At 44.2% G+C, this 16,501-nt stretch overlaps 1 protein-coding gene across 2 annotated transcripts; it reads right to left on the bottom strand.

The window, feature by feature from the left end:
- Positions 1–1,651: 1,651 nt before the first annotated feature.
- Positions 1,652–16,257, bottom strand: LOC130530603 (nerve growth factor-like). Of its 2 annotated transcripts, XM_057041920.1 has the most exons (3): positions 16,037–16,257; positions 3,087–3,193; positions 1,652–2,900 (listed from the first exon to the last, which is right to left on the bottom strand). In XM_057041920.1, exon 3 carries the CDS (start codon positions 2,887–2,889, stop codon positions 2,032–2,034), a length of 858 nt encoding a protein of 285 aa, XP_056897900.1. In that variant the 5' UTR covers positions 2,890–2,900; positions 3,087–3,193; positions 16,037–16,257; the 3' UTR covers positions 1,652–2,031. The 2 variants fall into 2 exon arrangements, with proteins under 2 accessions (XP_056897900.1, XP_056897901.1); XM_057041921.1 differs by lacking the exon at positions 3,087–3,193.
- Positions 16,258–16,501: the final 244 nt, after the last annotated feature.

Here is a 16,501-nt window from a genome sequence, read left to right as displayed (position 1 = left end):
TTTCCTTTTACGAGATAAACTGCGTTGGTGAGGTTTCCTGTAGCACCACACCAGCTTTTCCCAAGTGCTGTGCACTTTAAACAGATGTTTGTGCATCTACGAACAAAATGAGAGTCTAATTTTTCCTCAGTTATTTCGTTAGTTACATGTGGTATGTCTTTGAAATAAAGATTGTAATTTAATTTTTGGAAAAAAAGTCTTTTTTTTACTGATTGATTTTCGACACCATTCTCCACTTCCCTTTAATCTTCCTGCACATTAAAACCTGTGTGGCGCATTAAACACGAATCACAAATATGATGAAAAGAGAGACGGGTCCCTCTGCTGGATTTCTTTCATAAAAGTCAGGAAGTAGTTCGGCCATGTAGCAGCAATAACACCGTCTTCAATACAAATATTTCCCCTGCTGAAAGCAGCAAAACATTCAAAGTGAGGTCGATTTTATTTCCAGGAGAAACAGGCGACCGTATAAAAACAATGAAACTGGTCTGTGATGCAGCAGACATCAGCAAAAAAACAAATGGTGATAATAATAATAATGGGTTAATAACAATAAAAACATGAATTTTCCATGCACAGATGACTCAAAGTCAGCTGGTTTTCAAACAGCGGCAAAAAAGTTGCAAGGGGAAAGAAAAGAGTTTAGTCTGCAGTGGATGTTGACATGAGCAGAGCCTAAAGAGGAAAGACAGACAATCTCATGGGGATGAGGCCACTGTGTTACTGCGACTGTTATTTATCAGGGAGCTCTTGATGTCTCTGCAGCTATGTGATTCCAAACATTCCTACAAGGCAGCCTGGGTGCAGGTCAACACTGTCACAAAAATAGATACAGCTTAAAAGATCATTTTACAGCCGAGGATGATATATAACCAGTAAGCAGTGTTACTTTGACCTTATTTGGTAAAATAAAGCAGTTTACGCCTTCATCGTTGCCTCTTCCTTGCTACACATGTTTAGGTTAGGTGCTGAGGTCATAAGGTCAGTGCTGCTAGGGTCAGTTGTCTCACATCATCCCGAGATAAATCACACTATAAATAAGTTCAAACTTGGTTTAATTTAAAGGTTACTGTTTGAACTGAATAGATGTTTGTTAGAGGTCATTCCACCTGATATGTGCAAGAGGTACTAGTTATTATATCTGGTAATATAGCTCTATACTGGCTGAGCTCCCTGTATTCCCCACTTTATTTATTGTTTTATTCTGAAAAGGACACAGTTAAGAGGAGATGGGAGACCAAGAGAGATACAAAGATATGTCAGAGTTCAGCCGCTAGAGGGCAGTAAACCCCCTGTCATTTAAGCAGAGACCTTGTGCAAATGTGCCCAACATGTTTCCACTCTGGAAGACCCAAAGTCTCCATCATGGCTATAATTAATCCAGTCTGTGCATTACTACATTCGCCTGGAAAAATCTACAGAGAAAATGGTGTAAAAACTTTTGAAAAGCCGTTGTTTATACTGATTTGATATCCAGTCTTTTTATAATTGTGATATGTTTCTGAGCTTCTTCAGGAAGTTGGGAATTTCTTCCGAGTGCTGCATTTGTGCTGAACTGATGAAGACTTCTATCTAAATCATTATTAATGTTGAAAATGCAGCTTCAAAATGCTAGGAGAGCACTGACTTTAATCTGACGCAAGACACCAGACAAGTACTGAGGTGTTTAATAAATAACAGCATCAACACAACAACAACAACAATAATAACAACATTAAAAGCTTCAATTCATTTTGTATATACACATACCATATATATTTTCATATTTTTGACTGTACAAATATGACATGCAGTCTTCATAATTTAAAACAACCAGGAATTGTTGGACTGAGGTAGGGTCAAGGGGTCGGGGTTGGGTGGGTAAAGCTAAGTTGGTGTGTGTGTGTGTGTCCGAGTGTGTGCAGACTGAATGTCCTCAGTGTGTATGTGTGGAGTTGGGAAACAGGGTTACAGTATTGGCAATTAAGCTGCAGTGGCTGTTAAGTAGAAATGTGTGTCCTTGGGTCATGTCGCCTGGACTGTCCTCCCCTGTCAATGCCCCGATCGGCCTGCCCAAGACTTCCGGCTAAGCACACACACGCATGCAGCATTGATGCGGATATAACGCCATGCTGTCCGTTTCTGATACAGGGTCAGGGCACTGACATATATGTGCGTATTGGTGCAGTAGGAGTTCCAGTGGCGACTGTCGATGCCTAGACAGCCTGAATTGCCCGCCTTGGTGGCCTGCTTACCACTGCGTCCCCCTGGCTTCCCCCCGTTTGCAGTCCCTGGGCCTCTGTGTGTGGGGGACCGGCAGGTGGTCTCATAGAAGAATTGCTTCTTCACCACGTTGTTGATTGTAACATTGGGCAGAACCATCACCTCGTTCTCTGAGATGTCCGTAGCTTGTGTCAAGTTGCCCACCCAGGTATTTATGCTTTCACACACTGAATACTCCCCCCGGTGCATGGTGCGTGATCCTGCTTTTCGCCGCACCCTAGCACCCCTTGCTCCTTCGACGTCATAGCCCTCATATTCCAAGGCGTCATGCGTTGGGGGCTCCTCGCTGAAGACGACGCGGGGTGAGGAGCGATAGCGCCTTTTGGAGAAGAGCTTGGGGTCCACCGCTGGAATGGAAAGGTCCGGAGAGTGTGTTAGGGCGGGGTTCCTGTCGTGGGCATGAGAGGTCGCCCGATGGGCTCTTTTGGTCCTGTGGTGGCTGGTCCTGCGGTGCTCGGAAATGTGGTCCCTTGTCGTGCTCGGCTCCTGTCCTGCTCTGTGATTGGCTGCCGTCTGCTGTCCTACGCTGTGGTTGGCTGCCCCGGTGCTCCAGGCCAATCCACCTCCCATGTTCAGTACAGCCTGGACGCCGATCAGTAGGAGCAGGACCAGTGGTGACGACCTCATGGGCACAATTCCTGAGCCAAGCACAAGAGAGATGGGATGAATATTAACACATACGGCATTTATGTCGAAGCTTAAAAGGCTAAAACAAAGTTCAACAGTTTTGGACTTGTTTCAGTGGCGATCAAATGGATTTTTAGAAAATCAACTCAGGCTTTTGTTTCTCCAGTAGGAATGTCTCCTCTAAAGTGTTAGAATACCTGTGGAATGTGTCCTGCTGAAGTGAGAGCCCCTGTGGACTCTAGAGCCAGACTCCAATGCAGGCCAGGCCCCTCCTGCCTGCCATCTGGACCCTTGAACCACCACTCTGCACAACACACAAGGACACACTTAACACTTCCATTATTTCCATTTTTAAAATATTTACTGGGGTTAAAGTCATTTTTAAAAACTGGAATCACATATTGCATAAAGAAAACACTTGAAAAAGAAGCGACAATTTTCTCCGCTAAAACGGGAAGAAAAGGTGAGCAAACACAAACATCTTTGGAGGGGCAGATGATGTTTTTTCGAGACTACTGCACCGCCGCCCTCTCACAGTTAGTCTCCACACGGCCTTATCTGGTGAAGAGTACACACACACTCATCGTGTTTAAGTCTCGCCATACATCGGAATGTGCTGCATTTCACACCTCATTAGATGCTACATGCACAATGAACATAAATCTCCCCCTTGTGCAACACTGCAACGGTGTTGAGCATCAGTTTTTACTGAGACTAACACGCCGTGCACGTGTGTGAATGCAGGGAATGCAATGCTGCAGCGTACAGGGATACACACACACAAGCTCTCCCACGCAAGACTCAAAGGTCAAAGCGGTGAGATGTATTTGCAACACACACACACACACACACACACACACACACACACACACACACACACACACACACACACAGTTTAGAAACAGATTAGGATTCCCGTGCAATGCAGGAGCCAGATCGTATCTAATGTTACGAGTCGGACGGGTCAGATAAATAAATTACTTGAAATATTTGAATCCCAGCGACCAGAAGAGGTCAGTGTTGACTGTAATTCATCCACGGGCCAGCTCTCAAAGCACTTCAGGCAGTTGAGATATAAAAATGTCACTGGCTCCCGTCCCAGAAGAGATAACTGCATGAGAAAGCGACTTTTTAGACATTTTCCCACAATTTAAAGTTACAAAATTCTTGGGATTTCTGCTCTCTTGACGGTTTTATAGGTCTGTTCACAAGGCAGCATGGTTCTGCAGATTGTCCTGATCTGAAATTCAATCTTTATAATGTACAAGATTAGCTTTTTAGTAAAAGGCTTTGCTGCAGATTAAATGGACCAAATGCACATTGTGACTAGATGAAATGCTGCTTATCTTAATTTATATCACTATCAGTAATGAAATAACAAAACGAACTGTCAGTTCACATCTATAAATCCTGGTTTTTAGTGAACATTTCAAATTAATGGCCAACATGTAACAGGAGATGTTTACACACTGTTTTTTACATTTTCTTGCCATTTGTGGATTGCATCTGTAAACCATTAACTTCACCATAAAGCAGAGCTTTTAGTGCATGAATATACAGTATGTGCCAATATATGACACAAGCTCTAAGGATGTGGCCAGACAGGTACTAACGTGATGAAGAACCACTGATTGGTGGCACAAAACAAGTCCCAGGATGACCTGATTAATGTAAAAGAGCACGTTTGAGTGTCATTCTATTGGAAGACAGTGGAATTACAAAGGTCAAAGGTTAGAAGGGTTACAGAGCACCTCAGATTTGTAGAATTATTCCCGCAACATCAGAATTTGTCTGGACATCCCATTGCACTTCCCACACAAACTAATACCAAACACAAAACATACACGCACACGCGTGCAAACACACGGGATTGCAAACATGTGTGATTCTGCTGCAAGTTTCCTGTATTCGGGGCTTGAATTTGATCCTGCTGCTTGTTGTTGTTTGGTTTGTGCGGAGCTCTCCTGCAGAGACTGTAATGGAGTCAGTGGAAAGTCAGACATTCCAGCCACATTTGCATCTACGAGGCCAGGAACAGAAAATGCTGGATGACACGTGCTAAAATCTTCTATCACACTATGGTGGGGGCGAGAGGTGAGCCATGTGGTACGGATAAAACTGGAAGTCTTAGAGGCTCCCTGCACCTCGTCGTACTCGGATGACGGGGATGATTACCTCTTTGATATTCACCAGAAAAATGTGGAAACACACATGGAAAAGGGAGAGAGAGATGGCACTGCCTCCTGGGGGCAGCCAAGAAAAGAAGTGACAGAGACTGAGTCACACTTCTCAAAACCCAACATCTGTGTCGGGTCACCCATCCTCAAACAAGGTTGGTCACATTTCTATCAGATTTTTTTTGTTTTTGCACAGCTGCTGCAAAAATGTCTAAAAGTAGCCGAAGCAGGCTCACAAGAAGCAACAACCTCCACCCTGGCTGCGCAGCCCCGCCAATATTCGCAGCAACGGAGTGGAATGGAAGACACAGTTCTTGCAGCTGCATTTTGACATGGAAAGGTAATCAGCAGGCAGCAGAATAAACCATTTCAGACGCAGACTAATTACATGGCCTGAAGTGTTGGAGTCCAGCCACACGTTTACCATGACTGATTCTGTCGCGTTAGCCTGCAACACATTTGATTTCACTCTTCCAGCCGACAAGATGTTTAACCACCCAAACTGGGCAGTGAAAGTGGCTGCGTGCGGTTATGGCACGGTACGGTGACGACTCAGCAGGTGGGCCAGACCGCGATGTGCTCACAGGAGCCTCGTCTGAGGTTTCCCCCCTCTTCCAGTGTTACATTAGTCATTACATACAAGTCCCTGTTAAAAGACGTGCGGGAGGGTTTTGTCAACAGCTCTTTCCGGCAAACACGCTCCTCTCTCAGAGCGATGACAACACCTTCGCCTTATGAAGGGGTGTGAAGAGGAAACTGGCAGTGGCCGAGATAGAGAGTATGTGTATGTGTGCATGTGTGTGTGTGAAAGAGAAGAGTGACAAGGGTTGACGTGGAGGGAAAACAGAGGAAAATAAACCGTTACTCTGTGTCTCTTGTCAGTTCAGTGCAGTTCAGTTCCTCCTGCTGTCATCTACTGGAAATAATTACTGAGAGGCGCTCTCCTTCTACTTATACACCGCAAACATCCTCCAAAGCAGCAGTAGTTATCTAATTCTCATTATAAATACATTTTACATATGTCTCTTTTGTTGGAAACAATTTGCTAGAAAAGTATTATTTTACACTGAACAAAAAAAAACAAACTTTGTTTTTTGTGCCCAGTTTTCATAGAACTCAAATTTCTAAGATCTTTTTCTGCCTACACAAAAGGACTATTTCTCTTTGTCCACAAATATTGTCCACAAATCTGTCCAAATCTGTGTTACTGAGCATTTCTTCTTTTGCTGAGAATCCATCAAGATGCTGCTCAGACAATGGTTATTGCATAGGTGAGCCTCAGGCTGCCAACAGTAATAGGCCACTCTAAAATGTGCAGGTTTAACACACAAGCACAGCCTCAGGTGTCGTTATGACGGAGCGTGCTGTTGGCATGATGCAGGAATGTCCATCAGGGCGCCGTCTCCTAAGGTGTTTCAGAGAATTTGGCAGTACATCCAAGAGGCCTCACAACTGTAGACCACGTGCCACCAGGCCAGCCTGCAACAGCCTCGGTTTGCACAACCAAAGAATTTCTGCATGCACCATCCCAGAGAAGCTCATTCACATGCTCGTCTCGACCTGTCTGCAGTTTGTTGTCGAAGCCGACTCGGGCAAATACGCAGACCCGATGGCACTTTGAGGGGGTTTCTTCACTGGTGGGTGGGCGGTCTGCCGATGGATCGGGTGGCTAATGGTGGCGTTAGGGTTATGGTTTAGGCAGCGAACACAGGCGCATCTTATTGATGGCATTATGAAGACACAGAGACCATGACCAGATCCTGAGGCCCATTGTTGTGCCATTGTTCCACAACCGTCACCTCATGTTGCAGCATGATGCGCAGCCCCGTGTTCCAAGGACCTCTACATAGTTCCAGAAAACCGAGAACATCCCAGTTCTTGCAAGGCTGGAAGACTGAATGTCTCCCATTGAGCTTGTTTGGGATGCTTTGGATCAGGGTAGATGACAGCGTCTTCCAGTTCCTGCCAATATCCAGCAATTTCCCACAGCCAGTGAAGAGAACCAACATCCCACAGGCCTCAATCAGCAACCTCATCAATGCAAAAGAAATGTGTTTCGCTGCATGAGGCAACTGGTGGTCAAGCCAGATTCTGAGAGAAATAGGACTTATGTTTACATAAAAAAGTCTTAGGTCTTTGAGGTTACCTCAAGAAACTTTGTGTTGCAGTTCTATTTGTGTTCAGTGTACTACTCTTGCTGAGCCTAATTCTACGTCTTGCCAGATGGGTCCAGCACCCTTGTTACCCTGTTCAGGTCAGATCCGATCAGATCAAATCAAAACAGATTAGATCACAAGACCAATTACATCCTCCTTTCTTTAGAGGCTGTGGGGGAGACTATGAGCATTTGGTGGGTGGGGGAGCTCAGGTCATCATTGCTGCAATAAATAGGATAAAATATATAAAAAGAATAAACAATAAAATATTTGTTGGTCCTGTTAATGTTTTTGGTTTCCATAGTGACCAATCAATGTACGAAGATATCCTCAGTGACAGAATAAAAAAAACCAAAACACTTTTATTAGCCAAATGAAATTTAAAAAGGTAGTTTAATTGCTCTTTTACTCTCAAAAAGTAACTGCTATCAGTAAAATGTGGTAAGATGGTGCCCACCTGCTGGCCAGAGATACTTTAAACAGGTCAGGGAGCGAGAGACAGACCCAGACAGGGGGGGGGGGGGGGGGGCAGCATCAATCTGACAACCTGCTAAAGCACTTATCTGCTCAGTGACAAGCGATGCCAGATATGAGGAACATTTGTTGTATCATCTCTTAACATCTTACATACATGATGTAAAACACACACATGCTGTATTTGTCATTGCCTTGTTTAAGCTTGTTGATTCTGAGGAGCAGAAAAAAGCTCAACAGACTTTCCAGGTTTTTCCCTCTGTACCTAAAATATGTCCTACAAATCATTCCACATACTCCTGCTGTGAATCATGGTAAATCCTGGGCTGTAATCGAAAGCGTTACAGAAATTTCTCCGCAAAGAAGCAAACAATTTAAACAAATGTAATAAGACTAAACTAACACGTGGACCTGACTCCGTACTGTTACGAAGAAATTCTGCAGTTTGCGTCTTTCTTGTCATGATTAATATGTAAACATCTATCTGGACATTTGGTGCCTGTATAGTATTTAATATCCACCACAGCCCCTTTTCACAGGTGTTTCCTTTCATAAGCTGTAGTAAAATAAACTCTTTTTTTTTCGTCTCTGTTCAGGGTATCTTGAGAGTATCAGTTGAACGGGGAGCCAACGTGCAGATACTAAAAAGAGCAAGACTTTGGCAAGGATCCAGCAGCTCCATCCTGCCGTTTCCTGACTTTCTTCTCCTCAAATTTCTCTCTGTCAGTCGGCCTGTCACATCTTTAAATTCCTACCTTTATTTCTGCCGGAGTCTGAGCCGACGTTCCTCTTTTCTCTCACAGCTATGGGCCAAAGGTAAACTTCAGGGACACATGGAGGCCGGTTCTGGATCTTAACGGCATTAACAGAGTCCAAAACCAGTCAGCTGCACCTGTGCCGCTGCAGATGTTGACCTGTTGTCATTTATTTGCCTTTGAATCGACACCATTGCGTTCATTCACTTGGAGCTCAGACTCCCTCATCTGAATTCCAGCTTGACCTTCCTGATGTGGAATCATTTTGGCTTGTTTTGTTTATTTTCAGTCTGAGGGCTGGAATAATTGGCAACTGCCTTGAGAGCTGCAGAGCAATTTCTCTGAAGAAATGGCAAGAACACAGACAATAGGATTTCGCTTCCCATTGGAAGGAATTTGTCTTGGAAAAAATGATAATAAGCTTGCCTTGTGTGTGCATGTGGCCCCAGTTTAATCATTCCATGAATGCAACCAATTAAAGAAGTAATTATTTCAGCACAATGTGCAGGTTTTTATGTGCAGCTTGAATTAGCTTAATGTAAATAACCAATTATTAGATGTATCAAATGTACTCGAAATCATTTTCTCAAATGTCACTTCAAAAAACAGAAATAAGACAGCGTGACTTATTCTTTGATTCCAATGTCACATTTGATTGTGATACACGTGGATTTATTTGAATCAAAGTGTGGAATTGTTGTGGCATTTGTGAAGACAATCCAAAGTAAACAGCGTTTCAGCTGAGAGAGAAATCCAGCACTAATTGTATTTCTGAAAACGGGGGAAACTGTAGAGTGAAACAATACAGCTCTTTGTGCTGCACGTATGTTTTATGCAGGCTTGTGTAAATTGGGCAACCTGAGTGAGCAATGCAAATCCAATTAAATTCAAGCAGCAAGAATTTCTTATAATGAGCTGTGGTTTGATGCTTATTAATAAAATAGCCAAATTACAGAGGGGGGAAAAGCTTCATGTGCTGCTTGTTTGCCTCACCAGACCCACACCCAACACTCCATGTGAGCCAGGGTGAGCACACAATTTAGATGCAACTCTGTTCTTGAAAAGATACCGTAAATGTTTGGTCCTCCATCTGTTCTCCAAGCAGCCAAGTTTGGGCAGTGATGTGCCTGGACCAGATATGATCTCAGATGTTAATGCATAAATAAATTGTTTGCATTCAAATTTTAGGCAGTGCTGGGCAACAAGCTTTAACAAAAAGAAAAGACTAATGTGAACGCACATTAAGACCTCTTGATTTTACTTTCAAATGGCCAATGATGTAATCCTACTTAATACTCCTTTAATCAACTCCTGGCTGCCATCTGGGACCGCGCAGCTCTTTTGGCAACCGGGTTAATCCAGAGTCAGAACATAATGTTTTAGGGTTTTCTACAGTTTGGCCACGTCCTCACACTTGTGCTGGTCCCCGGTCAACACACCCTCTCCCTGTGATGGACAGCCGTATGTGGGAGGCCAGTTCTCTGAGCCGCCAAAGCAGGGAGAACACAATGATTACCATGTTCTCGGGACCAGAGGTGTATATGACCTTGACATTCAGCAATCATTCCCTGAAAAATGCTTAAACTTTTGGCATGGTCACACCAATAACTCCCCACTGCCGGTGAAACTCTACGATCCCACATTAGATGAAGCCAGAGGGAAGAATACTTCGAAGAAATGCGTGGACAAAGCCCGGAGAGGAGCAAATCAGAAACAGCAAGAGAAAGAGGGAGAGGCAGCAAGCTATGGAGGGGTGGGCTACAGATAGGCAATGAGATGGCAGGGGAATTTAGCAAATAATGGAGCATGTGATAGTGCAGCAGGAACGGAGACCAAGGGGAGTTTAAGGATGGCGTAGGAGGTGGAATTAGGTCTGGAACACAAAGAGGAAAGTTTCGGCCTTGGAATCGTTTAGAGGCGACCCGAATATAGCTGCATTTTAATTGCCCTTTACTATTGTGTTCCAATTCAAATCGGATTAAGCAAAAAATAAGAACAACACGTCTGCCTTTATGACCCCCATCCTTCTTCCTTTTCCATAAAGTAAAAAGTGTAAGAGCTGTTTTCCCATCCATGAATTAAAAAGATACAATAATCATCACATCTGAAAGTAAATAACAACTCCATCGATGCCTATCTCAGACAAAATCGTAGCCGCTGTTGCCCTGACCAAGCCCTTTTATTCAACATCTGTGTCAATTTCTCTGAAAGAAAAGAAAAGCAAAGAAAATTGAATCAGAGTCATCCTGGTATTCACCTTCACTTGATTCACATCTGATATTGTTGAGATCTAACAGCGTGTTTACATGCAACACTTTGACCGCATGTGGTTGCAAACGGAACAGCCGGAGGACGAGTCACCCAGGTGAATCTGCAGCGGAAACGAGCAAAAAAGGCAGATACTCTCGGGCGACACGTAACTTTTCCATGAGAACCAATGTGTTGTGTCAGCCGCTGTAATCGGGGTGTGAGCTGGAGGCGCAGACTGGCATATATGTTGCGTCAGATACCAGGATGTGCTTGTATCGTTCATGTTTATTTTGGTTTTGTAAAGACACCACATCAATTATTGGTCATTGTTTATGACATCCTACTGCATTATTTCGATCAAGGGGAGTTATGGGTTTATTCTTCATCTTTCCCGAGTTTCTTTCCATTCTTTCCAGCCTTTACCGTTTAGGTGTGTTCCATGTGAGCCTCTCTGTTCTAAAAGCTCCTGAATCCTCAGAAGAGGGTAAAAATGCAAAGATGTCATCACCCCTGTCATTTGTCTGATTGCAGACTCACCCATCTCACTAAAGACTTGACCCGGTCATTTTCCATTCTGTGTGGTCTCTACATCTCTATCGCTCTCTCTCCTTTTTTGTTTGTGCCTCCTTTACCCCTCCCCTGCTCATCTTCCCCACTCCGGCTGATGTCAACCACCTGTCTGCGTGGGACCTCCCAGGCCTGTCCTCCGTCTGTTAGCGGCCTGCTGTGTCCAGAGCGAGAGCACAGGCGCGGTGAAAGAGATGGAGCGTCTGCTTTCTAGCTGCACCAGGGTTGTTGATAAATGAATACTTTTTAATGTTCAACTCACAGACTTAACACAGAATCCAGAAAAGAGGGATGGCTTCCAACGGCGTCGGCACACTAAAAAAAACCTCCTTGTGAAATGCCATGAATCCTTGTGTAGGTAGTAAATTTCCTCGCACTGAACATTGTATTTATTAAGATAAGGAGTTCTGTTTTGTCCACAAAATCGAGCACAACAAGTTATTTTCTGTGCTGGAGCTAACCTCTGTGATTATAGTGTATCCAACGCAAACACACTTGAGCCTATAAATTATCATATAGCCGTGTAGCCACATGTACAAACACATTCCTCCAGCACCGGTAGAGTTTTAGTATTCACCTCTGTGTTTTTTGTGTTAATCTTTTTGTACAACCTTAATGATACGAAACAGCAAGGCATGTTTGATTTGTTTATTTGAGGGTTTGAAGTGAATTTGAAGAGTTCATCTTTAGAAAAGAAAACCAGATAATTAGGATTAAGGGGATAGACAGTGAGAAAAAAAGGGCAGCAAGAATTCCGAAACCGGACTTGCAGTGAGTCAACAGAGGCTGCGGTGCTGTTAGCATAGTAGTAAAGAGTGCCGCAAATATCCAAGTGATTTAGTGATTTATCAGCTGCTGCGTGTTTTTGGCCTGCATGCACACACATGACAGAGTAGAGCTATTGCAGGAAGCCATAAAGGTATTCATGGGGAATGAACAGGCATGTCTGCACACCGAGATGTCCTTTTCCCAGCATAATATAAACAAGCAGGCAGACACGGGCAAACATAACGCTTTTAAAGGAGCACCTGTCCAAATCAGATCTTCAGAAGCCAAACACAAAGCCTCAAAGGCCTCAGCAGACCTGGATTCAGATGTCAATATAAAGAAAAGTCCCAGCGGTGTGTGCTATTCTTGATTTTGCACCGTGCAAAGGGGCTGGCGAGCAGGTCCATATGGGATGAAAGGTGCTGGGACAAAAGAAATCCATCCACGTCAGACAACAATTCCATCCCGGTGACGTTTCAGATGTCAAACAACATTAGGTCAAATTTCCCAAACATCTTGAGTGGTTGTTTGTAAAAGAGAAGTCAAGGAGAATAAATGCAGAACGAAAATCGGGAGGTGGTCATGTTGCCAATCTTTCCCGCTGTGCTGTCCTCTCCTGCGCCACGCCGTTCAGGAGCCTGAACTGCGCTGACCTCTGGATCCCCCCTTTCAATGGAGAGCACAGGCCTCCATCGGACCTCGAACCCTGACCTTTTACCTACGGAATTCAGACGACAGTTCACCCGGTTCACATTCTCTGCTCTGACCTGTGCCACACAGCCAGACACCACAAAGCAACCACATCTTTCTGTGTTAAACCGGTGAAGCCCACAGCTTTGTTTTAGACTTCAAAACATTGTCTGTTTCCCACAGACCTCGAGAAGTTCTTTCTTGTCCAAAATGGCATAAATTATCTAAATGAAGGCAACAACGATGCTCTAATTTTGTGCAGGCAAAGCAAGCAGCACTGATACGGACATTAACTAACAATGATTTTATTATTTACCAAACATGGTGACCTTTCGTCTTTATGACATTTCTGTTTCTCGTCTTGAAGAGCAGTGGTTGGTTTCCAACCCTCGGGTTACGAAGCCGTGTTAAACTCACGCGTCCAGGTGTGCTTTCCAGGTGTCCTATACAACGCTGCAGTCTAGACGGTAAACACTTTCGCTTCTTTACATCTTAAAGGGGAGGATCTTCCTCCTATCATAACATGGATGAGCATTATTCCATAGACCTAAATGCCTGTTGACAGGATGGCTTCATTTCTCACCTGAAGGAAGGTGGGAAAAAATAAACTCAGATTTGTCTATATAATCTAAACTTGTGCACCCATACACATACACACATGCACTCCCTTGTATTTCACACATTGCAGGGACTTTGATAGACATATACTACTCATCTCCCTAATCTCAACCATCCTAACTAACCCCCTCACTTGAACCTGGCCTAAATTCAATCCTCAACCTTAAAACCTTGTCTTAACCCTCAAAAATTACTTTGAAGTTCTGGGGAGTTTCAGAGGCATATTGCTTTACCCAGATCCTAAGCCTAACCCTAACCAACCCCATCACCCTAACACTGACCACAACCCTAACCTAAACCCAACCTAACCTCTACCTTACAACCATGTCCTAACCTTCAAACATCCTTTGATGTTCTGGGGACCAACCAAAATGTCTTCTTTGCTCATAGAATGCAGATTTCTGTACTTAGTTTACACACACACACACACACACACACACACACACACACACACACACCACACACACACACACACACACACACACACACACACACACACACACAGGTGCCAACACAGCGAAAGCTGTAATTCAGCTTCAAAGGGAAACCTGAGAGGTCATGAATAATCACAGACATCTTTGTCCGCAGGGGAAAACAGCACTGTCCATCTGCCCTCTATATGTGTACATCTACTGATCAGGCTTTTCTCCTCTCTGTTGAATGTGTCCAGAGAATTGCATCATTTCCAGTTTAAATGTCAACCAAACATTCACGTTACACAAACTCAAACACAGAATTCAGAGCAGAGAACCAGGTGGTTGGTTAGAGGAACGTCAGAAATGTTGTTCTGTCATTACATAAAGACTCCAATCATCCCTCTACACTGGGCTTCGGTTTAACACACTGTCTACCAGGGGAATGCCATTTGATGACATGAGTTGTATTGCCATTGAAGTGACAGCTGCCTCGTCCTGGACGCGCTGTGATGTCATAGCTCTGCAACCTAGCGTTACCTCATCACAGTGAATAATGTGTGTAAAGGGAACAGCGAGGGAGTTCTTGGAGCTCCTGGATTAACATTAGTAAAAGCACTGTGGAAAGGATGATCGCATGAGCAGCACTGAAGTTTTATAGTTTTCAACCTCTCTCACACATGTCCTGGTAAACAATAATGGAATTTGGAAGATTACCAAAAGGTGGACTGCTCGGAATCAGTCGTTTGTTCTGCTTGGCAGAAACACAGCTATGGTCACATCTGAGTATTGTTTTTATTTATTTATTTGCAGAAAACGTTGAGAAACATTGAGTGCTTGAAAAATCGTGACCCCCATCCTCCGCTGACATCGGAGCAGAGTGCGGATGACTAATTCATTCATGGATCACATCTAGCACCCACTCTCCTTGGACAGACGTGTGAATGTTTTTAAACCGAAGAAACAGTAAAAATAAAGTAATTAGGAGGTTCCTACTTTTGTGTCCCTTTGCTGCTCTTTGACCAGAAAAAACATCCTCAAAGTCAAAAGCCTTAAAAATGATTTGATGACCAGTTTCTTTATCACAGTTGCAGATTTATAAAGCAGGTTCTGAATGCCGCAGGTGGGTCTACATGGACTTCAGTACCCATACAGAGGTCACTGATGATATACAGCCAAACCGCCAACCTCCTTCCTTTTCCACTTTGGACCAACACAGAGGTGATGAAAATAGAGCCGGCTTGCGGCGGCAGCAAAAATACCCCCAAAAAACAGCTCGTAAACAATAGTGAAAATGTATTTTCACGCAGGAAGCAGTGCTGTCCTCCTGAGAGAGCTTCACCCGCTGGCCTGCGCTTAAAGGTTTGATGCATTTCTTCTGATCCAACACAGATGTACACAACGAGCACACAATGTGCAGATGGTGAAAATATGAGCGGACTTGTCACTTATGTTGTGTACTGTGTGTTTCTTTTCATCCTGGTCCAGCCAGCTCATCTACTCCATCTGCCTTAGATTCCAGAGGGATCAGAAACATTCAAATGTGTCCGACATTTGCTGCACCTATAGGAGAGACTGCGGGTGTTTGCGTTCACAAATATTGGCTTGTTGTGACATTCCTCTGCTACCGAAGCACCAAAAGGAATTCCCTCGTAGGAGTGGCAGGCGTGAGGTCTTTCAAAGACACACTTGTACACATGCGTGATTACACATGAATACAAATATAACTGGATAAAACAATTGATCAGCTGCACACCCATACAGGCAGCAGGCCCCGCCCAGTTCCAAGGATAACCTCTGCAACATATTTCCAGTTGGACATTGGAGCTCATCAGAATCTACAAGTCCTTTAAGGGTTGTGTAACATGAGAAGAGTGAAAGACAAATAGAAAAAGAAGGGGAGAAAGACTGACAGAAAAAAGGGAGAGAGAGAGAGAAGGGGAGAGAGGGAAGGTAACCTGATGTCCCTGGAGTTTTATGAACATTCAATTGGTTCCCATTAAGGTTTGGAGGACCCCATTTTATCCCCAACTTTACCTCTGTTCTGCCCCTCGCTTCCTTTATCAATAAAATCATATTTCTCTTGGTACTCAGCATGAATTGTTCACCTCAACAGAGAACTGCTGCTGAGTTCCACCACAAACCAGAGACTCCACTTTCACTTAATGACAGGTACGGGCTAAACTTTCGGGCCAGAGGCAGGAGCTCTCCTGCTGCTGAGGTGCACGCATTAAAAACACATTGAACAGGTTTGGTTAAAGACCAAAGGCAGGACTCACCTCTCTATTAAACTCCTTCTCTCCTCTCCTCCCAGTGAGAGACAACTTCCAGATGAACTCTTTTATATTCCCCCTTGCTCTCTCCACGCCAGTCAGAGCAGAGATGATCCTAAACTCCAAATCCCGCTCCTGGTTTTTAAAGCTGTGAGTCCAGGTCTGAGGCCATTCACGTCTGTCTGTCTGCCTGCCTGTCTGTCTGTCTGCCTGTCTGTCTCCCTCCCACACTCTTTGGGAAATGGATTGTTCAAAAACTTTAGTCCCAATGCTGCTCCCTCCCTTCCGCGTGGCACCCGGCAGGGTCCTAGTGCCTTCCCATTCAGGTTGCATCCTGAGACTATGGACAGCTGCTTGTAATTTGTACATAGTTGTCACTTATCCTCAAATTCCATTTTCATTTTTACAGTTGGGGTCCCAGTTGGGTCAGGGTTTAAGCTGGGACTGACAGAATCGCTGCTTTCCGTCACG

Source organism: Takifugu flavidus, chromosome 8 (assembly GCF_003711565.1).
Source record: "Takifugu flavidus isolate HTHZ2018 chromosome 8, ASM371156v2, whole genome shotgun sequence".
Classification (NCBI taxonomy): domain Eukaryota; kingdom Metazoa; phylum Chordata; class Actinopteri; order Tetraodontiformes; family Tetraodontidae; genus Takifugu; species Takifugu flavidus.
Note: the sequence above shows the minus strand (reverse complement) of the source record. Positions and strands in the feature narration are given on the sequence as shown.